The sequence below is a fragment of the Etheostoma spectabile genome, chromosome 20 (assembly GCF_008692095.1).
Source record: "Etheostoma spectabile isolate EspeVRDwgs_2016 chromosome 20, UIUC_Espe_1.0, whole genome shotgun sequence".
Classification (NCBI taxonomy): Eukaryota; Metazoa; Chordata; class Actinopteri; order Perciformes; family Percidae; genus Etheostoma; species Etheostoma spectabile.
Genome location: NC_045752.1, coordinates 11069950 through 11094366, shown reverse-complemented (window position 1 = coordinate 11094366; position 24417 = coordinate 11069950). Strand labels below are relative to the sequence as shown.

Sequence of the window (24417 nt, the reverse complement as noted above, 5' to 3'; positions counted from 1 at the left end):
AAACTAAAGCGTCTACCAGAGGGCAGTGGGCCAAACTGACAGTGTCAAAGCTAGGTTGGATCTTTCAGTGTGCTGGCTGCTCTACTGAGGCAGTTAACACTGAAAAGGTCGTCCAAAGAGGGCAGTGAGCAACCGATGATCCTCTAGGCAGCCTTTAAGACCCTCTGAAGGGCTTTCCTGTCTGCTGCTGAGCAAATGGCATACCATGTGGTGATACAGTACTCTAGCATACTCTCGATGGAGCAGCGGTAGAAGGAATTCATATTCACTCATGAATAGTCAATAAATTGTGGTTACAATTTTCATATGGGATTTAATATGGGACAAAAAGCTAAACACAATCCATTTTGGAAGTAAAAGACAGGGTTGAAAATGGCCTTCAGTCAGCTTACACAAAAACAGTACTGTCTCTTTAAATGGGCCAGCATCTGTAGGATGAGAGGGTGGAGACGTGAGTGCCTTGTGTGAAATGGTACCCTAAAGTGACATCATGCTCAGCCAATCGGGGGCCTCTCTCGAGCTCTGTCCTCCTTCCGCTCCTGAGAGGAGTGTGTTGAGGCTGCCGAAGAAACGGGCTGCTGCTGCTGATGCTGATGCTGCTGCTGGGGTGGAGGGTCCAGGGCGCGCTCGCCTCACATCAGGTGCAGTGTGTGTATATTTGTGTGCCTGTTTTCTGTGCTATTTGGTCATTTATTTACCATAGTGGATTGCTAACTGATTGGGTATGGATGTGTGGTATGGATGATGAGATGCTGATAGAAGAGACTGAAGATTGCTTTGTGTGTATCATAACACTCCTTAGATGATGTCGTCTCCATGACTGTAACCAGGATGGGGTGATCGTGTGTGTGTGTGTGTGTGTGTGTGTGTGTTTTAGACTGTAGCCAAAATTCAGGGAATATTTTACATCAATAGAAGTTTTTCTAGTGAGCATTAGCCTTCCCTGTCTGACTGGTAATACATTTGTATAATGTGACAAAGGTTAATTGCATAATATTTTATGACGCTTATTCATAACATTTGTGTCAGCAGAGATTGTATTTGCCCATTGGAAATAATCCACTTAATGTGATTTGTGTAAGTGTGTGGGGTTGATGTCCAAGATCAGTGTAGAATATATGATTGTAAAATATAGTAAAATATGGGTGTTGACACTCTCCAGTCATCTTTAGCTTTCCACCATCCACATGACTATGTGATTTACCTGGGACACACGACAGTGTGCCTCAATGCTCTGCGTCATCTCCCTGTCATCTTAAACGCTGACAACTCTGCTTCTTTCCATTCATCAAAAAATTGTAGTCACAAGCTTGTACTCACTTCCTGTGCTGGTCTGGAGGTTAACTCTTTGTTTCCACTGGCTCAGATGACAATGCTGTGCCACAAAGACCTGAGCCTTGGAATCACCGGGGGCAGACGCACACCGAGCCCAGTGACAACAGACAGAGATGTGTCGTGCTGTTGATAAGACAAGGGTGCGAAGGTAACTCCCAAGAAGACTCTTTAAGAGCCACAGAACCATTTGCTTACAACAAAGTTTCAGTTTCTAATTTGAGACAGCTTGTTCTTTTTTGTTGAGTTTCTACCATGTCTGAATTAAGTCCAGCTGAATAAACAGTATTGCTTATTTTAATGCTATTTCTGCTGTACTCAGGCCCATCTGGTCCTTGACGGGTCCAAAACAAGGCAGCTATGGCAAAGAGAGACTACCTGGTGGAGGCGGCCAAGCAGATCCGCATGGCACTGGACAGTGAGGTCAATGAGGACTATGAGGCAGCTTTCAGTTACTATAAGAACGGGGTGGACTTGCTGTTGAATGGGGTTCAGTGTAAGTGGACAACATTTGGTCTTTCACACAAGTCTTTAAGGCTATGTAATGATGAGGAATTTGAAGAGGCGTGTTTGCACAAGTCATGTGATGGGAACATGTGGACTAGAAAAAAAACAGGAAGTCTCAAACCAAAGGTTGAACACAGATTTTCTCGCTGGTGAGACATTTCCCCCACCAGTGTGAATAGTCAGCTGTGTGGAACCAATCATTCTCCTGGATAAAGCCTTTGATTTAGTCAGGACAGGATATTGTCTGTTAGATTGATTCTATTAACACAGCTACACTATTTTCTTTATTTGAAAGAGCTTTACTATTTTACAGTGGACCCAAACAAGGAACGTCGGGAGGCTGTGAAAAGAAAAACAACCCAATATCTGAAGAGAGCTGAAGAAATCTTCATAACACATCTGCAGGACAACTTGGGGAAAGGAAGCTCTCATTTAGGGGTAAGATTTTCTTCATTTACTGTCATTTACAAAATGTACATCCGATTGTCTCTCATGTGCTTTAAATGTACAGTGCAATGTAGGGTTGAGGCATTGTTCACAAGTCAAATATTGAATAAGTCACATTTAAGTGTCAGCATTCATAGCTTGTAAGACGTGAGAGTTGAGTAACATAAAAGAGCACGTCCTGTATTGCTTCTTACATGAGACTAAACATTTAGTGACTGTCTGTCTCAAACTAAAGCCTTATTTATCCCAAATACTGTGGGAAAAAAGTATTGCTTCTGTAAGTGACATGCGTGGCTTTCATCACCAGGGTTACAGCAGTCTGAGATTCCGTCCAATCAGACACTTGAGTTCGCCTGTGGAGGATCTGGAAATGTGTAAGGTGGTCGGAGTGACTGATAAAGTAAGACTGTAACACCTATTACCTTTGTGTTTCCATATCAGTGTTGGCATTGTGTATTGACACTCCTTGATGTTATTTTTCTTCCCAAAGGTCATGATTGTCCAAAGTATGGTCAATAAGGAGACATTTGTTGTAAAGGTGAGTATACAGATTTCCTCCTTTTTTCCTCCATTTTCCCGGTATAGTATTACACTGAAGAGTATGCGCTATATAATAATACATTTACATTTAAAATGCCTCCATATGTCTACATCTATCCACTGGAAGTGGAGACGTTTTGGGGGTTGTTGTTGTATACTGTGGCTGGCCAGTTGATAGGATCTCTTTCCCCCCGTCTCCCTGAGTATCATCCAGCATTGATCTGCCAGAAAGCTCTCACCCTTTTAGTCAGTGCAAGTGCACCTCAAATTTCAATGACCGGAGAGACAGACACTAATCTTTGAGGGGGCAATCCAAGCAGTCTTTTGTTTCTTTTTAAACCACGTCGGATTTAATACTTTTTTTTCTCCAGATAAACACGTAATGCATTTTCCTAAAAAGATCACCACTAATGTGTGTATGTGTTCTTGCAGAGCCTGGTCAAGTCAAGCTGGGAGAGCAGGGACCAGCCAACCATCATTCCTCAGGGAGTGCCATACATGGTTAAGCTACTAAGATATTACGTCAGTGAGGATGCTGTGTACCTGCATCTTGAGCATGTCAAAGGTGAGCTTTTAACAACTGCTCTGTTCTTAGTGCTGATGGGACCATGTTGGGTTGATTTTGAAGCTTGCACTTCGGTCCAATGTTTGATCTGGTTTTTCTTCCCATATTGTCTTAGGTGGGAGGCTCTTCTCCAAGCTGCACAAGCTGAGGAACGAGAAGGCCAAGGAACACCCAGAATGCTTTGCTTCTGGTCAGCAAAGCATCAAGCTGAAGACCAGCTACACCTCACCCACGATTAGCACCGACTACCAGCTCAACAGCAAAGGGAGCACAGGAGTGATTTCAGAAAAAGTGAGTGACGAGAGCCCAGACACAGATTCCCCCACCTCATGGGATGAGACTCAGAAGCGACTGGAGAGCTGCGGGACTCACTCCTACATTGAGGAGACGGGTTGTCTGCAGAACACACGCTCTGCAGCATCATTTTATAACAAGCTTGATCAGCTTACTCTGAATTCAGGCCCAACAAGGACACAGGTCGACACCCGCATCCATCCACCAGCTCCTAGTTTGTGTTTGCACTCCAGTGAAACTCAGGAACAGCCTGCTCTTCCTCTGTCTTGCACTCGTGTCAGTCAAGCTCTTGATGTAATGTCAGTACTTCATAAGAAGAAAGCTGGAATGGGACTGACAGAGTGCAGCTCTGAGTTTGAAGTGGCTTGGAAAGCTGCAGATCCAGCACATAACTGTGAGCAAATAAACCCCTATGCAATGACTGACAGTCATTTCAATAGCACGCTAGGACAAACACCACCTTGTACAAATCAGACATCATTTATAAAAGCGGGATCCCTAAACAGTGAAAATAATGGCTTGAGTACTTCCCCTGCCATCTTGCATCTTCCTCTCCATTGCCAAACCCAGATCCGTGGCAGGGCATCATGGGATAGCAATGGCTTTCAGCAGGGATCTGTTTTGAGTGGTAACTCTGTAGATATGGTTACAGACTCCAAGCAGGACAGCAGCAGTCCAACCACTGAGGATAGAAATAGCATGGTAGTCATCAGGAGCACAGACAGAGCAGTATTTTCTGACCACACAGACACACGGATCACCTCAGAAAGCTACTGGCCTTCCTCTGCTTCCCTCTGCCACAGCATTGCAGGGAGACAGGGGACATTTTCAGGGGGCCCCATTGCCCCTTCAGGGAAAAAGTACAAAGGGGAAACATGTTCCAGTGAGGCAAGAGAGGGTGTAAAGGAGGCTTGCGAATTGTTGAGTCCTGGAGAGAATGTTGCATCTGGAAAAGGGCGATCATTTGTGGGCTGGTTCTCCTCTGGTACTACTAGAGCCCCACCCCACAGCAGGGGAGAGGATGTCGATGCTTGCCTTAATTCAGAAGGATCGGAGGGGCAGGGTGAAGACCAGATCATAGAGGTTGATGGCTGGTGCCATCTGCCTCGGTTCCCTGTGAAGTCCTCCAGTCCTACAGATAAGGCCATGCAGACCTGCTGGGGGCTTCCAGAGGCAGAGGTGTGTGTCTGGGGGGCTCAGATTCTGCTGGCCCTTGAGAGTCTACATCAGCAAGGCATTCTGTGTCGGGACCTCAACCCTAGAAATATTCTACTTACCAGCAACGGTGAGTTCATCAAATACATGTAAAAGATTGCATGTGGAAAACAATCCTACTTTTGATTTTGATCAAACACAATATTTTCACAGGAAAGGTGTGTTTGACGTTTTTTGGACAGTGGAGTGAGGTTCAGTCAGAGATCAGCTCCAAAGCTACAGAACAGATGTACTGTGCTCCAGGTAAGAACATGCACTGGAAGCTTAAACCAGTGGTTGTTACCTGGTGTAACCTGCCACCTAGTGGCAGGTTTAAGCTTCTCCACTTTACTCAGAATAAGATCAAGTACTTCACATTGTATGGATATATGAAGACACCAAAACATATTTTATAAAGAATCTTGTGCAAGAATACAACTAAACTCATTTTGTTGTATGTTTACAGAAATTGGTGGTGTGTCCAGAGTTACAGAGGCTTGTGATTGGTGGAGTCTTGGGGCTTTGTTGTTTGAACTCTTAACAGGAATGGTAAGCGAAAGGTTCTACGAGCATTTCCAGTTTCCAAGAGTGAAGTCTTCAACTTTGTCATTTTTGCACCATTCCTGCAAACTGTGGCACTGGGTCATGGTTTCTCACACACTCTGCTTACTGTGCTTCCAGCCACTGTGGCAGCTCCATCCAGCAGGAATCCACTCCCACACCCAGCTGCTCATCCCCAACCACCTGGGCGCTGCAGCTGCGTCTCTGCTCACCGAGGTTAGGCTTCTGTTCTAAATATTATGCTCAGTGGCACTAAATTGCAAGATAGATGGTGTGACTTGATCTTATAGAATATCAACCCTCCATTGTGATGCTTTGCAGTTGCTTCAGTTTGATGCTGGCTATCGCTTGGGTTCTGGAGGTGGAGGTGTGAGTGACATCAAGTGTCATCCCTTCTTCAGCAGTGTCTCCTGGAAAGCTCTGAGCTGCTAGCAGGTGCAGCTCCTTCACCTCTGAGTGGCCAAAATGGATGCAGCGCCAGACCGCTGGTTTTCTTTGCACTTTGTGCTTCCCAAGAAAAATTACAATAAAAACTGAAACATGAATAAAACTAGTAAACCATCTCTCTTCCAAAAGATGAAACAAACACTTTATTTTAACTTTCAAGATGCTCATATTGTAATTTAAAAAGGTACCTTTGATGCAATTTTGGTATATATTTAAATTTTAAAATATTCTTGCATATTATCACCACGCATGAAAACTGATTAAATTCTGACAATTACAATTGTTTGGACTGCCATTAAGCATTGTAAAAAATTAGAGTAGGCAATAAATTGTTACTCTTCTCTATCCATTGCATTTCATTGATTTTATTGTTTGTGTTATAATTGCTCAATAAGCTATGCATAGTTCCAAAGGACTAAGACAAGACCATTTCTGGGGCTTTTTTTTTTAAGGTATCAAGTCTTTGACATCTTATTAGTTGACCAATAGTCCACAGCCCATTTACAGACAGGTGTCGAGTTAAAGGAAAAGCTTCCATTCAAGGTATACTGCATGATAAGCAGTGAACACCACCTAACAATGCCTTCGTAAGTTAACTAACTTTAATGTTGTATTTCTTTTAATGAGTCTGGGTTTGTTCTTGTAAATTTAGCTACCATTTTTTGTTTACAAAAAAAATAAATCCAAAACAAATCCTAAGTTAAGTAATGCAGCTTTTATTGTTTAAATCATTCTTTTAAATAGTTTTTCTTACACAGAATAAAGAGAATTTCCCTCATTTTTGAAACAGAAACATTCTTAAAGAATTTCTTCACTTTGGACATTTAAGAACATAGTGTTTCTTGGTTTCTGGCCCAATAAGTGTTTGTTATTCTTCTCTCAACCAAAATACTGAAATGATACTATGGAGTTTATCTAGGTTTGTCATTCCTCTCTCAATAAGTAATAAAATTACATTTGGCGCAAAAGTAATTCCTCCTTTTTCCTTTTTTGATCTAGAGAACAGCACCACAGAAATCCCAGACGCCGACATTTCTCCACAACAGCAGCGAACTGTTCTCCCAAAAACATGTTTTCTAGTTAACCAATACAACATCTGCAGTTACGGAAATGTTCATCAGGTGAATACAGCCGCTGTTTGTTTAGGGTGGTTTATTTGGTTGGGCCGAGAGTGCACAAGAATTTACATGTCAAGGAGCAGCACCCTGGGGTCCTCCACCACTGACTTGATCTTGCGCAGGAAAGTGACGGCCTCTCTTCCATCAATTAGACGATGGTCGTACGTCAGGGCAACATACATCATGGGACGGATCTCCACCTGAAAAAGTGGAAAACAAGAGAAAAAGAGTCAATACATTTACAATTAGAAATACACACACCAGTGAATGTTTGATAATTAGCAAACAGCTGGGATGTATGACAGAGATTTGACAAACCAAATCCATTTTTTATGTTATGTGTGTAGTTTATGTATTGCATTGAGGACACGGACCTTGCCAGCGACTGCTACAGGCCTGTCAAAGATGCCATGCATGCCTAAAATAGCCGACTGTGGCGGATTGATTATAGGTGTGCCAAACATAGACCCAAACACGCCACCATTGCTGATGGTGAAAGTGCCTCCGTCCATGTCTTCAACAGCCAGCTCATTCTTACGGGCCTATGAACACACATCCACAATTAAGATTGATCACAGTTTGAGGAAATATCAAGATAAGAAACTTTCACAACAAGGGTATAAAAAAGAAAAAAGAAGAATGACCTACAACAAACATGACTAAAAATATGACAAAAGATACAATTCAAATATTACCTTTTCTCCCAACAAATTGATGGCCTTCTCAATATCAGTAAAATTCATTCCCTCTACGCTTCGGATTACAGGAACCACCAGACCCTGAGAGAAAAGTTATACGTGCCCTTCATGTTAAAGGCGAGTGGACTATCAAGCACTTGCTCTTAGCATAACAATATCATGTTCTTGTCTCACCTTTGGTGTGGCCACAGCCACACTGATGTCGACGTAGTCCCTGTACACAATCTCTTTGGTTGTGTCATCAATTACTGAAAACACACACAAAAAGTTTAATCATAGCACACAGAAGAAAAATGTATACAGGACAAAAACGTAAATATTCACTACATTTTCACCAAGATTGATTTCTTTTTCATGCGTGCCATTTTCTGTAACATGCAAGCAAAAAAGCCGTGGAAGGTGAAACCCAAAAGACTATTTTTGATTTGTAAAAGCCAGCAATACAGACCCCTCCCCCCTGCTTCATTGTGGTCTATCTAAATAGGTCAGGGTGGTCTACAGGCAGCAAATAAGGATTGAGGTTTGCAGTGAAATACACTGAAACTTAAATCGTTTTCTTCACCAGGCACAACCGCACTGACTTGTACACATACGTGCAAAGACAGTCAAATTGACACCACAAAGTGAGGTTTCACAGTCTTAAGGTTGATTCTATACCGGCATTGACAGCAGGTTGGTCAGCCAGAGCGTAGGCAGCAGCTTTCACAAACGCAGACATGAAGCCCAACTTGATGTTATGCTTTTTCAGGAAGGCATCTTTGTAAGTCTTCCTCAGCTCTGAGATGTTGCTGCAGGTAAACAGAAACATAGATCACCTAACAAGTGGCATTAAGGAAAGAAGCAGGGTTGAAGCCTACAGGATACGGAATATGATGGTTGTTATGAACATAACAAGGAGAAAATTCTAAGAGAAAAAAGAAAATCAGTTGGACTAGATTTGCGGATTTAAATACACATTCATTCAAAACATGGAAAATACAGAGGCACTTTAAGTGACTCAAGTAAGTGTTCAATGACTTAAAAGTGCATTTTATCACAAAAAAAAACCCAGAAACATTTTATATTCAACATGTCTGTCCTACCTGTGACTCTATATTACTGAAATTCAATAGGCAACTTTTTTTGGTCAACTATAGCTTCCCTTTAGACAGACAGATGAACAGTTTTTTCATACCTTATTAAAATCTTTTTCAATGTACCGGAATGGTTTTTAAGTGTTACTGCTTTGTTGCCAAGTTTACAAAAAACAGCAGTAACTTATAAACCATGTGTAAAAAACAAAACAAAAAAAACAACGGTATTTATTAGCTAAAATAAGACAATCCATGGCTATTGCTTATAATAGGTTATCACACATTTAAATAGAAGCCTAATTTTATACTAACCTCTAGGATACACTTTTCAAATATTGTAACTGTTATGAAAGATATAGGTCACAATCTAAAATCTCTTAAAAAAGGATAAAACACTGCCTTTTCTGGCTATAAAAGAATGCTATTACATATTGCGGTGGAGTAAAGCTATTGAAACTGTCCCGCTAATCGTTTCATCATTGCTCATTTTTCTCGTGTATCTCTCTTTTTAATTGTTTGTTTTCCTGTCTCTAACCCTGTTGAAGCTCTAGGGTTTCTCCGCTAACATAATTAGCCCCTCCCAAGACACAGACTCTCCGAGAAAGGAGAGAAGAAGCGATAAAAATCTTCACTTTCTAGAGCCTGTAAATCTTATTGGGCTGTCATAAAAGCCCATATCGGTTGAGGCAGCTCTTCCACTCAGAGCGCAGGTCTCTGTGGGCCCCTACAGATGCTCCAGCCTCCTGCTCTGACTAGCTCCTTCGGCTCCAGATGAGCCCTAGCATGGGAAGTCTTCCTCCAGACCGTCAATGTCAATCTAATTAGGATACATAGAAAACCCTGAATAGCCGAAAGCTGACACCACACATTTGCGGGGAAGAGAAATCCTCAAAGTGTCCTCTTCAGCATAGGGGGCAAGTGCAGACAATAACATTTCCTTGTAAATTAATAAAATCTGTTTTAACAATTCTTATCTTCTTTTTAGATGGCATTATGACCAAATATTTACATTCCAGTGTTTAAGAGGATATTGGGTTTCAAAAAGCTTTTCCTATTGGGCAGATTCTAATCCATAACCATTTGTGCAAGTGTTGTCTTGGCTTTTAACACAGATGTACATTCATGTACAGTATACAATGTGCATACTGCACACATACAAACATGTTTATAGATATGTAAACAGATGTGGACTCCTACATTCTATAAGGTCTGTCTTTTTCCTTCAATCACTTCAATATATGTGCGGTAATGCAGCGGAGAACATTTCACATTTGATATTTAAAGTAGCATTGAGGGCTAAAAAAATGTAGGTCAACTCATGTAGAATTTCCTACCTCATGTCAACCTCATTAAACGTAGTCAGCATAGCGCAGGTGTTTTGGGCTTCCTTCAGTCTCTGGGCAATTCTCAGTCTCATGCGGTTCATCTTAACCTAAAAACAAAAAACAAGAATTATCAGAATTATTAAGACACCATTCCCAACTATTACTGTACTAGACCATTAAACACATCATCAGTCATCAGATACTCCTAAATGTTATTTAGGTGTAGTGGGGATTTTTGCACTTTACCCTGCTCTCTGTCCTGGCTGCTTTAGCCCCTCCCTCAGCTTGAGCCGTTGGTGCAGCTGGAGCAGGAGTTGGCTTGATGGCGGAAACTATGAGGAAGACATAACGAAGCAGTTAGTATCTGTAGACATCAGTTTAGTGGAACTGGTGAAAGCCAGTGCCTACAATGATTAATCATGTAAGCTAGAGGTCAAGAGCACAGATGTCAAGCAAAACAGTTCTCACATGACACAGACCGTCTGTCTCATGACAACTAACCTGGTTTGCTGTCCATAGCATGTGCTGGCACAGGTGGCACAGGGGGCATAGTGGTGGGAATGGGGCCCACAGCTGAGGGGGGAGAAGGTGAAGGGGGAGTAGCAGAAGGTGGTGGAGGGGCTGCAGCTACTGGGGCTTCGGCTTTTGGAGCTTCTGCAGCTTTGGGAGCACCAGCTAAAGACACAGAGCTGAATAGTTAGGATAAGGCAGACTTTAAAGTATTACTATTTTCAAAATTGGACAACTTTGAATGAAAATACAATAACAACCTCCTTTTCGAAGCTTAAAGAGCGCAGTTCCTCCCTCGACCTTGCCCCCATCAGGGACCAAAAGCTCCTCGATCACCCCAGCAGCAGGAGAGGGAACCTGCACTGATGTCTGATGTCAGCGGAAAAAAAAAAAGTCAAAAAAACAAACAAACAGCATACATGTTGTGATTTGGCTGGCGCTTAAATACTTAACTTTCACCAAAAGTTCTTAAAAGAAATTATTCAAAAATATTCAGTCAGGAGAAAGGGACTCACGTAATTTAGTAACAATTTGCCCTTTTTCTCTCGCACCGGGCCCAACAAATATGAATTTTTAAAAAGGTTAAAATGGAGTCCTATTTTGATAAAAGAACATACTTCAATACTTTGATTCATGGTATGCCACACACTCTGAAGGCTTTTACTTTCGCAGGCAAAGCCCAACAACAACCAGCAATCAAAAACATTGTCACATTTAATTGGTTTTACCTTGTCAGTCTCAATTTCGCACACCACCTCATCCTCAGCGACGGTGTCTCCAACAGCTGTAAGAAGAACGTTTTAGTTTGGCATCTGAGAGCAAACGGTTTACCTTTTATTTAATTTGGTTGTTATCTGTATCAGAAGCATACATCCATCATCTGTAACCGCTTATCCTTTACAAGGTCAGAAGTAACAAATGTACAGTATGCTTATTCATAAAAGGCATTACCTTTCTCCCACCTCACATCCCCCTCTGTGACAGATTCTGCAAACGCAGGGGTCTTGACTGTGACAACTTCATCTCCTGGAAAACAAAGACAAGTCAAAGGAGATGCATTTTGTCACATCCCACTTCAGTGGTCAAGCTTCAGATAAATGCAGAAATGAAAATCATGCAGGCCCAAACATACTGTAGGCTACAGACGTCCTAAAGTACTGGATTTGGAAGACGCTGGACCGGGGATCAGATTTTCTGAACACAAAACAAAACACAAAAGATTTAATAGATTCAATACACAACCCCTAAAACTACTTTAATGTATCATCCAAGAGTGCAAACAAATATTATGATTCAGATTTGGCTTGCGTTTATGGAACAGCACTATACTCATAATTGGGAGAAAAAAGAAAAAAAAACGGTTCATGACAGTGAATGGGGGGCATTAAACTTTTGTGAGCCAGTGTTGATGACTGAGAACTGACGACTGTCCATGTCAAGCCCAAGTTATTCATCATATGTACGATGTGAATGGTGTACTTACATTTTCACAGTAAAGATGCGTGTCTCTTCAAAGAGTTACATGTTTTTATGAGAAAATGTACTTACACATTGCTGTTCAAAGTAACAGAATGGCCAGCTGATAGAGCTGTAAGAAAATAGAAAGGGACAATGTGTTAATAACTTCTTGCAGCAAGACTATCCGAAAGCAAAGATTGGGATTTCAGACTTCATGCTTCAACAGTACCAAGACATACCTGCCGTGGCCCGACGAGCTAATGCATTATTCCCCTGTGATAAGATAAAGTTAGGCATTACTAAACGTCTCTAGTTTTTTTTTAATATGAAGTATTGTGCAGATAAACAACTCAACAATGTCTGGAAAATGTTATAACATTGATATATTAACATCAAGGTCAATGAAACAGTAAAGTCTAACAGTGAACATAAATAACAGTTGGGATTGTGCATTAATGGCAAAGGTGTCATCAACAGGGAGATAAGTAAGTGCTGTCGGTCAAAGGTCATTTCTACGCGCTAGACGACAACCTTTGACATTGGCTTATCAACGCATTATCTGGCAAACAGGTGGCTTGTGTGGTTTTGGATTAGAACTGCACCAGAAAATGCATAATACATATTTTTATTTAAGCAGCTAACGTTACTTGAACAACTGCATTAAAGCTTAATCATCAACTACTAATCTCACTGACAGGCTGACAACTTCAAACTAACGTTAGGACTTTGCTAACTTAACTTTAGCTTCTAGTGTAGCGACAGCAATTTACACAGACACTAAAGGAACAAAAAACATTGATACTACTATGGTTCCATTGAGTTAGTTAAACTGGGCGTTGTTTTCTCTTATAAACCACAATATGACCTCAGCATGACAGCTAATAGGACTTAGCAAGCTAACCTTCCAGTTCATTTAGCTTAGTGTGGCTAACGTTAGTATATGATAAGTTCGCCAACAAGACATTTTTCTGCGTAGGTCAACCAACTTTAACATTCATGTCAAAACGAGAGACCCACTCAACATAGAGCGCACTGATTTAAGCGTAAATACTGTCTAAAACAAAGACTAGTGAAGGAAAGTGTCATGCTTGTCATACTGTCCTTGGCTTACAATGTTACGGCCTGATCGTGGCCTACAGCTATTGCTAATGCTAATGGTAGCTCCGGTAGAGCTGAGCACACAGAATCTGCGCCGTCGCCCGCATCCAGAGAGTCATCTAGCTAGTGGCCACGACAACATTGTATTTGCTTGTTGCCTACCTGGCGGATGGCAGAGAGAGAACGGCCAAAATTCCTGGTGAGGCACCGGGAATGGGATAACATGGTGGCTGTGTGACAGCAGCCTGTCAGCGGAAGGGAACTCCGGTCACACAGACAACCCTAACGCGCAGGAAAGATGCGAGGAAGTAGTGTGGGATAAACCAAGTGCTCCGAGTGGAAGGGGGAGAAGGGGGAATCCTCACTGTGGTCCCCTCTACCCTTCTTCACTGTTGTCACTACTGGTGACTGTGAAATGACTGAGAACTGTTCTACAAATAAAGTGAAAATACGGCGCACCTTTAACAACTTTCACAAACAGCCATAGGTAACAACGTAAAACAGAGTTTAGAATAGAAATAAGACAGTCTAGTAGATTAGATGAAGCAATGCGTAACGTTACAGGTTAACAATATCAACATAGAATATAATATTATAGCCAACATATACTGCTGAGGATAGAGAATAGTTCATATACACATATTGTTTTTTTTCTTTATACGTGTAGCCTACTTGTGCTTTGTGTTTTATTGTGTCTCTGTCTCACTGCTGGTCTACCAATTGGTACAATTGCCCTTTGAAGACAAAACTAAAATAATTGACTGATTAAATAATAGCAATTCAGTCTATAGATTTAGTAACCCTACATAATATATGCATGTACATTATTATACAGTAATAGGCTAGACCAATATCGGAATGATTGGCCTATGCATGCATATATCTATATCTATATCTATCTATATCTATATATCTATATCTATATATCTATATCTATATATATCTATCTACTTCAAGATCCAGACTGACAAACTGGTGATGGCTAACCAACCAGACATCGTGTTGATCGACAAACAGCGGAAGAAGCAGTAGTGATAGATGTGGCGATCCCGAGCGACAGCAACATCAAGAAGAAGGAACACGAGAAGCTTGAGAAAATCCAAGGGCTGAAAGAGGAGCTAGAAGAGTGTGAAAGTAAGAGCAACAGTGGTGCCAGTGGTAATCGGAACACTGGGCTGTGACCCCAAACTGGGAGAGTGGCTCCAGCAGATTCCAGGTAAAAACATCCAAGGTCTCTGTCCAGAAGAGTGCAGTCCTAGGAACAGCTAAGATACTGCGCAGGAGCCTCAAACTCCCAGGTCTCTGGTAGAGGACCCGAGCTTGAGGATGAGAGGGGGATTTCTTTTTTTTTAAATATATATATATATATATATAACTTAATATATATATATATATATATATATATATATATATATATATATATATATATATGTGTGTGTGTGCATGGTCCAAAATTACTTATTTTTGGTAATTCCGTATGTAGGCTTTTGAAATACATCTTTCAATCACTAGTAATCAGTCCAACACCTTACACATACTTTCCTCCTCTTGACATTATGTGGGTGATGTGTGACCACCTCATTGCTTTCACATGGCCCCGCCCCAGCTCCGTCTGATGCCTCGACTCTCCTGCTCTGCTACTGCCCATCTCACAGTGTGCGCAGGCCATCAGCTCGGCAGCACTTCCCAGCGCAACAGGTAAGGTCCCATCACAGCCCACTCTCACTCTCTCTCTCTGTGATCGTGGTTAAACTGCAGCCCTTTAGTGTGACAAAGTGCACGCATGCAGCTCACCCTGCCTAAAAACTCATCACTGGAGTTTAGTGGTTTATCACGAGAGGTGCTTTTGACACTGACGCATGCTTTCACGGTACAGCTGACAGCACGTTTGGTGAGTTTTTAGTTAGGTTATGTTTAATCAAATGTTTATTGATTATGAAGTGAATGTTTCAGTTTTTAAAACTAAAAAAACGATTTGGTTTGCTTGTTGAGATTATAGTTTTATATACAAATTAATTCCACATTTTTAAAAATTAATTGTAGCTATTGTAGCTACAGTTTATGTTCTTCTTTAGATGGGCATCAGCTAATTCACCATTTACTCACAAACAGCAGGTCTACAGCCTCTAGTACACTGCATGCCATTTTCAAAATGTAAAGAGTAAATGAAACAATTTATTTTTGCTATGTGAAATAACTGAATTATCTTTACAATTGTTTTCATAAAGGAGTTTGGTCTCACTGATAGAATGTTTATTTATATTAAAAGTAAGAAAATAGAAACCGTAAGTGGGATTGATATAGAGTCCTATGTCTAGAAATAAAAAGTAGAATCTGTACTTTTCGAGTGCATCATTTCATTCAGAATTATTTTATAATTAGTATAACAATAAAATTGCAGTCCATGTTGTGAGTTAAGGTGTTACACCACAAAAAATATTTTAAAATAAACTTTTAAATTAATAAAGCCAGTAACCATAGAATAAGGAAATGTAGCTTCTTTTTTTGTTTTTTTTACTATTGAAGATCATGTCTTGATCATATCTTGAAATGACAACCAAAGAAAACAGATGTTTTCATAATACTTTCTCTTGTATATTATGTTTACACAGAGACATTTCTTGTGCGTGGTCTGTGGCATTCAGGAGCTGGAATATACCTTTTAATGAATATTGCAGTTGTTCTTTTTATCCTTTGTGTTATTATTACGACTTAAGATGAAATGATACAAAACACACTCCCTTATTGATCGAGGATTTCTTCTTTTTTTAAATGTTTAACAGAACTGAGGATCTTGCAAATAATGTTGGGTTCTTTGATTTACTATGACACAGTAATTCTACATTTTCATGTTAATGTAGGAATTTTAAAATCACAAGTGTAACTTCAGGTTTTCTAAACAAAATGACAGAATTACCTGTGAATGTCGTATATATTTAATTAATGTACTGGTTATCATTTTACAAATTAATACACTTTATTTTTGCTATCTACCCAAGCATAAAGATACATTGCTTTATTTTGTCATAACAGTTTGATTTAAAATGTCACGATTTAGTCTTATTTCAAAATGTGTTTTTTCATTATTTATCATCATAACTGTTTTACTTTTCTGTCCTTTCAGATTCTTGCATTTTTACACAACTCTGTTTGCAAAACGCGTGTAGCAGTGAGCATGAACCTCAGTCTTCCCGACCAGAACATGCACAACTCCAGTGAAGGCTGCCTAGAGGACGACAAACCTGATGTCATGTTGCCTTGCTTCCGCAGAAACATGTATGATGAGCCTCTGGCCTCGTACTCCAGCGGATCCATCATCTCTCAACTCCTCCGCAAGACAATCCACAACAAGAGGGCACTAGATGAAAGTCATTTCTACCTTTCCAGCTCCACTGCCGCTGACTCCGGCCAGGAGGACCAGTGCAGCGTCTCCTCAAAGGACAGCACGGTGGAAGCTGCTTCCCCCAGCGGTCATGTTTCTACAGGAGCCAGCCTGGAGGGGGAGCATCCCATGACTGACCACCTGCAGGCAAAGAGAGCCAGAGTGGAGAACATTATCAGAGTCATGGCAGGCTCTCCCAACAGCAGGCAACATGGAGAAAGTGAGAGGTCTGACACAGATGCCAGAGACGCTAGAGAGGCCAGAGAAGCATACAGAGAGAACAAACGTAAGCAGCGGTTGCCTCAACATCAGGAACACAGTGTAGGAGGACCGGCAAACAGAAGACCTGGAAGCAGCAGTAGTGACAACTGCAACAACAAGGATGAGGAGTGTCACAAGCTGAAAGAGCAGCTCCACAGCATGCAGAGGCTGCTGCGTCAGCTCCAGGAAAAGTTCCTTCAAGTTTACAACCAGGAGGACCCTGAACACAATGACAGAGATGAGAGAGAAGTCTCTGTTGATCACGACACTGTGGGAGACAGCACAGAGCCACGCTACGTAAGCACTGAAGATGATTTTGAAAGGAAGAATAGCAGAGTGACTGCAGAGTGTAAGGACCGAACGAAAGTAGTTGGTGACCTGTTACACCAGAGAGAAAGTCAGAACCTGCAGGAAACCCTGAAGCAGGAGCTCTCCAGGGCTGTGAATGACTGTGTGGACAAAGTGTTCAAGAAGGTGTCCTCCACTGGGCTGGATCTGTCTCCTCAGCAGCGCATGTGCTCATCTCCAGAAATGCAGCTCAGCATGGGTGCAGATAGAAAGAGCCAGCAGGTGGGCTCCACCCAGGAACAGTCCCATGCTGGGGAGGCTGCAGTGAAACCCTGCTCTTTGGAGTTTTATGAACACTCTGAGGCTCAAAGCCCACAGGACCAGACAGAGGCACTGTCACTGGTGGTCCGGAAGCCGGCAGTGACTCCTCTGAGCTCAGTCACCCCGACAGTGAAGAGGCCCTATCCTGTGCATCAGACACCGTTTCAGTTCAATTACAGCACCCCTCTGCATGACAGTCAGATCCTAGAGCATCTTCTTAAGTACCGGCCCCATTCCAACTTTGGGGGTCTCCCTTGCATGCCCCCATCAATGGACAGAACCTCTCCCGACTCGGTGGACCTGCCCTGGGACACCATTGCCATGAGGTCCAAGGTGACATCCAGCCACCTCGGCCACCACCCTCGTCCCTCCGCCCTGGGGGCGGTGACGGTCGACAATCTGTGTCTCCCTCATGTCAAGATTGAGTGCGGTGAACTGCAGAGCATGGCCGAGCGAAACCCCTACATGTCACTCAATATATCCTTTCACTTAAAAGAAATATTTCGAGCCAGAGTGGCTTTGCTTTTTGCCTTATCATTTAATAATGATGATAACAAAATGGTGTGTTTTTGATAGATGTAGGTTAAAAGTGCAGTGATGTAAAAAAAAACAAAAAACAGTGACTTTACTGTGTAAATACAAAACAGATATTACAGAATGACTACATTTTATAATACCTTTCTTTTTTAAGACTTCAAACACAATCTACTTGCACAAATTTGCATTGAAAATACTGATGTCACATCATATTCTGTATTCTGTATTCCAGCTACAGCAGAATAGGTTTGATAATATCTCACATACACTGTATATATCTGTTTATTTTACACAACCTCCCTATATCGCTTCATCATATAGCTCTTCCATTTGAACAATGGCTGGTTGAAGCTCATTGCAGCATGGGCAGTTCCAGTAGCAAACTTCAAGGAGAATTTTTTCTTTGATCTTGCTAACCCAATAGAAAATTATAGCGTCTTCTTTAATCTTAGCATGGTAATGACTTTAAGTTTAGAAAAAGACAAATAAAAAGGAATACAAGGCTTTGATAAGAATTGCCAGGAACAAAAGCCAATTTTTCAAAGGCAGAAAAAGCATCAGTTTCTGTTTCAGGAAGCATCGTTTTTTCAGACTTGAAAAGGTGCAGGATCTATTTCTCCATCATCAGAGTGATAGGGGTGCATCTAAAAGGTCACATCTGAGTGCTGGTGGAAACCAAAAGTGCCTCCCAACCATAACACTTGAGCTCTTGTCTTGAGCATTTGTTGTTGGATACCTTTGTAAGAATGTACATGATTGAAATAGAGTGCAAGATAACAGTTGTTTTGCCTCATAGGAACTCAAAGAAAGTCTCCCTGGGATAAGTTGTTCTATTCAGGGAAAAATGTGGGTTTTTTGTTTGCTAACATCCACAATCGATATGATTCGAATAATATCTACATTTCATCTTTCTTTGCCTGAGTTAATTAAAATAAATAATTTGTTCACTATCGCTCTCTAGAAAGTAGAGTATCCTAAAATAATTACTAAAGTGTTTATTTTATGTTGATTCTCTCTTCGCAAGGCATTAGATGGGAATATTATGTGGTGCCTCTCAGGATTCACTGTATCTTTATGGAGCAAAGAGCTCTGCTTCTCTTTGAACAATACCACATAAATCTTTCATCCAAACGTCCGTATTTCAAAGGTAGGGTTCCCTAATAAATGTATGGCGTGGGGACCTGATAAGGAAAGATTATGACCTAAGGCGTGGTGGTGGTGGTGGTGGACTACAGACGAAATGCTTCTGAGTCTCTTCATTGCCATAGGGGGAACGCTTGAGGAGGTATTGCATTTCTGAATATTGGCACTAAAGAAAATATATGTTGAATGTTACACCATTTACATTTTTTTTGACCACATAACCTAAGAAACATTTTAGAAAATATATTGTGTGTCACTTTTTTGGGACATTTAACAAAATTCTCAGTTTTTGCAAGATTTTTTAAAATACAAAGCAACATATGTTGTCTTTAAATCAACTTAATTAGCATCTCCTTTTTTTCTATACATTTTAAAACAAGCTGTCATAACATCCAGGCATGAAGTGCTTCGCTCTCTAATTAAAAATCTCTAATCTAATTCGTAATTCTGTTTTGCCAATAAGCACATGTTAGGGTCATTATTGACTCCCTGGTTAATGCCGAGCTGTTCTTTAGGGAAATTCAATTTAGCTGAAGATTGAGGCAACACAATACTCTGGTCTGCTATCACTTTGCAAAGCACTGTATGCCGGGTGTTGTATTTAATTGCCAGTTTTTTCTGCCTTAACATAAATGTGAACATCCAGGAGGGTCTCACTCCGAGCCATCTGAAGAAGGCAAAGCTAATGTTCTTCTACACCCGCTACCCCAGCTCCAACGTGCTGAAAACCTTCTTCCCTGACGTCAAGGTATTTTTTTTTTTAATGTATAAAATAAATCTCATTTTTAATTTAAAGTCACAAACAACCAACAGGATTGTTTGCCCTGCGTTTAACTTCGGGTATCTACTTGTCAGTGTGTGTTTGGGACAAAAAAATCAGCAGTGTGTCGGAGGAGAGAAACAAAAACGCAGAGGGTTTAAACAACAAAGCCACTGAGCTGCTAGTATGTCCTGGGGGCAGAGGGAGATACAGGGGCATTCTCTCTTTAAAAAAGCCACTCCAGTCAGCAAATGGAGTGACAAAGGACTCTGTAGGCAAGGCATTGCTATTGAGTGTCAACAGACAGTTGGTATTAGAGACTTGTGCGGCAGCAACCAGGCGGCGATGAGCTGGCCCTAAACACAACATCCTGTGTATTTTGGCCTTGGGCTCGTGTCATGCCTCCTCTTCTATCTCCTTCTTTTGTCTTCTCTCTTGTTTCCTTATCTGTCTCCTTGTTGTTTGTTCTTGTCATTCATCATTTTTATCTCTGCTTTCTTCTCTTTAATCTTTTCCAGTAGGAACAGTACATGCTTCCTGCGTATGAGCTCCCACTCTTACCTCCTCTCTTGCCCACCTTCTAATTTTCCCTTGAGTTTCTCTTCCATCTCCTCTTCTATCTTTTCTCCTTCCACCATGGCCCTGGATCTTTGAGCCAGTGCGGGCCCCTGCCTCTCAATCTGCTCTGACCCCCGAGGTCAGGGGGGAGGATGCTGTTGCTGCAGCCCTGCGAACGTCTCCTCCTTGCTTACAATCCTGTGGTGGGAAGTGGCACTGAACAAAAGAGCAACTAATCCCAGTGTCTGATTCCATCCTATCAGCCCGAGTCATTGAGAGGGAAGCTTCCTTCTGTCCTTATGCTGCCGCTTTCTCACCCACCACACCAGAGAGAAGAAGCGTCTTTGATGCCTGCCCAGCCCTTAGGCATTTTTTTCTGTCTTTCTGGATGAGGAGATAGAATAACAAGACTAATGTCAAGACTGAGTTTAGAAATACAGAGCCCTGACAGATGTTTTTTCACCCCGGACACTGGTGGGAAAAGCTCAGAGCAATTAATGTTGCGTAGAGTGACAGACCATTTGGTGGCATTTTGCCCTACAGGTACCAAATGCAGGTTAGGGTTAGGTCAGTTATGGAAAGGGTGGCTAATGCCAAAGCATCAGTCAGCCATTTGAGTTTTGGGATCAATATTCTTTTTAAATTTTGTATGCTCTCATTGAAGTCTAAAATAAATTTTGAAATGACATATTTCATTAATCCCAAACAGGATGGTCTCTGCTTTCCTTTGCCTTCTTCACTCAGAGATCAAAGGTCAGAAAAGCACTTCTGGAGCTGCTAGGGATTCATTGTTTTGCTCAAGGACAGATTGTCAATTATTACAGATTATTGTTGAGGCAGGACCCTTGAATCCTTGGTTGTAAGCTTATGAATGGTATAAAGTGAAGTTTTCTTTTTCCATTTCCAGTTCAACCGCTGCATCACCTCTCAGCTGATCAAGTGGTTCAGTAACTTCAGGGAGTTCTACTACATCCAGATGGAGAAGTTTGCCCGCCAGGCTATCGTTGACGGCATCAGTGATGTCAAAGACATGACAGTTAGCAGGGACTCAGAGCTGTTCCGCGCACTGAACATGCACTACAATAAAGCCAATGACTTCCACGTAAGTGTCACTCATTAGTCATTCCTCTTTTATCGTTTGTATTGTTTGCGTAGAGATGATTCTATCAGAATTTTTGCTCAGGAGGTTTTGTCTAAAGAAGTACTGCTCTCATTCTGTACTTTGTGTGATAGATGAACAAGGTTATCCATTTTATGGCAGACGTTTAGCTTAGCTTAGCATAAAGACTGGAAACGGGGAAATAGGTAGTCTGTCTCTCCCTGAAACTAACAGAATCCACCGACCAGCACCTCTAAAGCTCACTAATTAACATGTAATATCTTTTATTTATTTTTTAAATTATGAGCAGTTGCCCAGCAACCGTGAATTGTTGAATTATTTTTTTTTTTACTTTGTTTTTCATTTAGTGGGCTCTGGAGGTGCTGGTAGGTGGATTTTGTTACCTTAGGACAGAGACAGGGTAGCTGTTTCTCCTTTTTGTTATTCTTCATGCTATGCAAAGCTAACTGGCTGCTGGCTGTTGCTTGATATTTAACACATAGACATGAGAGAGGTATCAATCGTTGGATCTGACTCTGCCAGATAGTGAATAAGCACATTTCCCAGAATGCCCAAGCAATGCCCCTTTCATCACAGCAGTGACCGACCTGCTGAAGTATGCTCTCCTGTCAGCATGTAGCCATGGTCACGTGTGTCGTGCTGTGACCTGTGTGTCACACTGCACCTGTGGCTGGCCAGCCTTTACAGCCATTATCTAAACTCCAGAGTGATGCTTTATCAAACTGTGGGAAGAGGAAGCCACAAAATCCCACTAAAACAACTCAGGATTAGAGGACCAGTACGCCTGAGCGAGACTGAGATTGCTACTGATGCGGAATGCTGAGAAAGACGCTGTGGATTCCGAGGGAGAAGGCTGTTTGGTGGGAAAGGGACGGGACCGTTTTCTTTACCTTGGGACCAAGACATTCCTTTCCCAGGGATGCTTTTGTGTCCGGAGATGAGAGGAAAGAAAAATAATGTATGCCAACAACTGTTGTATTAACTGGTCAGTGGATGGGAAACAAGGGCTGCAGGGCGGGTTTCTCCCAGCATCCCTTGCATCAAGACATCCTTTGTTGATGCGTTTAAATCCTGCTGTAGTTATGGGATACTTAGCCCAAGTTTAACTGCATCAAATCCTTACTTAACCACAATTATGTCTAAGTTTAAACCTGAACCTAACCTATGTCAAATCATTTTAATCTTCTTGCCATATTCCTTGTGGGCTTCAGAACCGTGCTTTATTGACTGGCCCTGTCAGCGCTAGGTAGAATCCGTGGGAAGATAGCACATCAGTAGTTAATGTTCAAGAAAAAAAACACTAGCTAATCAAAGAGGCCTCTAAATGAAAGCTAATGATCACAGCATTGCATTTATTGTATGTGTGCAGAGAACAAAGAGATGAGCTCCCTTTCATCAGTTTTAGTGTTTGAAGAATTGTGCTACAGGTCTTCATTTCATATGTTATGGAAAACTGAAGACAGATTGTTCAGTATGCTTGTGACACAGCATAAGATGAAGTACTTTTTCATTATTAGAATGAGATTTATTGATTGATGTTATACGCTTCCACTTATTTTCTGTTACAGGTGCCAGACAGATTCCTCGAGGTTTCTGAGATCACCTTGCACGAGTTTTACAGTGCCATTTCTGCAGCCAAAGATTCAGACCCCTCTTGGAAAAAGGCCATATACAAGGTGATCTGTAAACTGGACAGCGACGTTCCGGATGAGTTCAAGACATCTTCCTATTTATAGACTGACGTGGAGAATTACAACCTTGAAGGAACTTGTTTAGAGCTACTGAACTAGTCACTTGACTAATATTTCATCCTTTCTTGTAGTGCATTTTTAGTGAGGTGAAATGTAGATGTTGGATAATTAATCACGTTGTAGATCTGTGAAAACACACACAGACACATCATTTTAAATATTGATAAGCTGTCTATAGTCTAAAATGCTGTATGTTCTACTTTTACAAACAAGCATCATTATTAATGCTCTTGTGGTTTATTCTATTGTTTAGTGTTTACTTGTATAATTCGCCTCAACACATTTAGAGAGTTATTGAGTTTGTAGGTGTGTAAAGATTTTTACAAAGTGTAATCATTCTTTTTGATATTGTGAAACTATAGTGTAGCCTGATTTAGCTGAACTGGAAAAGTTTTTTGGGCAATTCCCGTCAGTATTAGTTTGCTTTTAATTTCATTTGATAGCTGTGTGTTGTGTAAACGTACATTTGCTGTTGTTGTATGTTGCATAATGTTCTTTACTTATGTTGGAAACTTTTAGCTTAACAGGATGTGCATGTGAAAATACTGCAAATGACTGTTATGGGTTTTATTATCATGTACAAAGGTCATGTAAAGTACAATCATTTACCAATATTTCATTCACAGAAATTGTACTGGATGATTATTAAAATTAAAGATGCACTAAATTATAATATACAATTTGGTTGTTATGCTTTTCTTTGGCAATACATGAACATATTTTAAAGTTTGAAGAAGACACACACCAGGTATGTGCTTTGTATTTGTTTGTACATGTTTAACTCTCCCTATGAAAATACTGCGAGCCACTGCCGAGCCCCTGAGGTGCCTCTAATCCACGTGCACCAGCCAGCTGTTAAATGTCCCCCAAACTATGCCGTTCACATTGTTCACCGAAGCCAATTCAAGTCAACTTTCTAAGGCCTGCATTCATTGTGTGGCCGGTGCGGATGCGGACAATTGCCATGTCTTAAAAACAGCCACAATGCATTCCCTCCTAATGACTAACGCCCGAGGTGACCTCATATCAGAGTTGTGCCACCAAAGCAAAATTCCACAAACCCGTTGACTCTTTCTTCCAGGCACCCACTCATCGCACACTGATTACAAACACACAAGCACATGCACAC

General features: G+C 41.3%; 3 protein-coding genes across 3 annotated transcripts; 2 read left to right on the top strand and 1 right to left on the bottom strand.

Moving 5' to 3' along the window:
* Positions 1–538: 538 nt before the first annotated feature.
* On the top strand, positions 539–6232 carry rps6kl1 (ribosomal protein S6 kinase-like 1). Its single transcript, XM_032499792.1, has 12 exons — positions 539–641; positions 1367–1483; positions 1655–1828; positions 2153–2277; positions 2594–2686; positions 2777–2824; positions 3259–3391; positions 3507–4970; positions 5054–5143; positions 5346–5428; positions 5561–5656; positions 5762–6232. The coding sequence occupies exons 3-12, from the start codon at positions 1693–1695 to the stop codon at positions 5870–5872; spliced, it is 2379 nt and encodes a 792-aa protein (XP_032355683.1). The 5' UTR covers positions 539–641; positions 1367–1483; positions 1655–1692; the 3' UTR covers positions 5873–6232.
* prox2 (prospero homeobox 2) lies at positions 671–23944 on the top strand. Its single transcript, XM_032499794.1, has 5 exons — positions 671–675; positions 16335–17893; positions 19737–19847; positions 21325–21519; positions 23106–23944. The coding sequence occupies exons 2-5, from the start codon at positions 16343–16345 to the stop codon at positions 23271–23273; spliced, it is 2025 nt and encodes a 674-aa protein (XP_032355685.1). The 5' UTR covers positions 671–675; positions 16335–16342; the 3' UTR covers positions 23274–23944.
* dlst (dihydrolipoamide S-succinyltransferase) lies at positions 6591–13578 on the bottom strand. The gene is made up of 15 exons (XM_032499796.1): positions 13330–13578; positions 12309–12342; positions 12160–12199; positions 11744–11805; positions 11563–11637; positions 11340–11395; positions 10872–10980; positions 10603–10776; positions 10348–10433; positions 10111–10208; positions 8361–8491; positions 7878–7951; positions 7701–7784; positions 7380–7547; positions 6591–7205 (listed from the first exon to the last, which is right to left on the bottom strand). The coding sequence occupies exons 1-15, from the start codon at positions 13390–13392 to the stop codon at positions 7071–7073; spliced, it is 1389 nt and encodes a 462-aa protein (XP_032355687.1). The 5' UTR covers positions 13393–13578; the 3' UTR covers positions 6591–7070.
* Positions 23945–24417: the final 473 nt, after the last annotated feature.

Bases quoted from the DNA above. Each gene is read 5' to 3' on its own strand.
- prox2 (XM_032499794.1), top strand. From the start codon at position 16,343: ATGAACCTCAGTCTTCCCGACCAGAACATGCACAACTCCAGTGAAGGC. The intron at 17,894-19,736 runs AATATATCCTTT...AACATAAATGTG, and splicing joins GAAACCCCTACATGTCACTC to AACATCCAGGAGGGTCTCAC. The intron at 19,848-21,324 runs GTATTTTTTTTT...TTCCATTTCCAG, and splicing joins CCTTCTTCCCTGACGTCAAG to TTCAACCGCTGCATCACCTC.
- dlst (XM_032499796.1), bottom strand. From the start codon at position 13,392: ATGTTATCCCATTCCCGGTGCCTCACCAGGAATTTTGGCCGTTCTCTC. The intron at 12,200-12,308 runs GTATGTCTTGGT...ATTTTCTTACAG, and splicing joins AGCTCGTCGGGCCACGGCAG to CTCTATCAGCTGGCCATTCT. The intron at 11,638-11,743 runs GTATGTTTGGGC...TTTGTTTTCCAG, and splicing joins TAGGACGTCTGTAGCCTACA to GAGATGAAGTTGTCACAGTC.
- rps6kl1 (XM_032499792.1), top strand. From the start codon at position 1,693: ATGGCAAAGAGAGACTACCTGGTGGAGGCGGCCAAGCAGATCCGCATG. The intron at 4,971-5,053 runs GTGAGTTCATCA...ATATTTTCACAG, and splicing joins TATTCTACTTACCAGCAACG to GAAAGGTGTGTTTGACGTTT. The intron at 5,144-5,345 runs GTAAGAACATGC...GTATGTTTACAG, and splicing joins ACAGATGTACTGTGCTCCAG to AAATTGGTGGTGTGTCCAGA.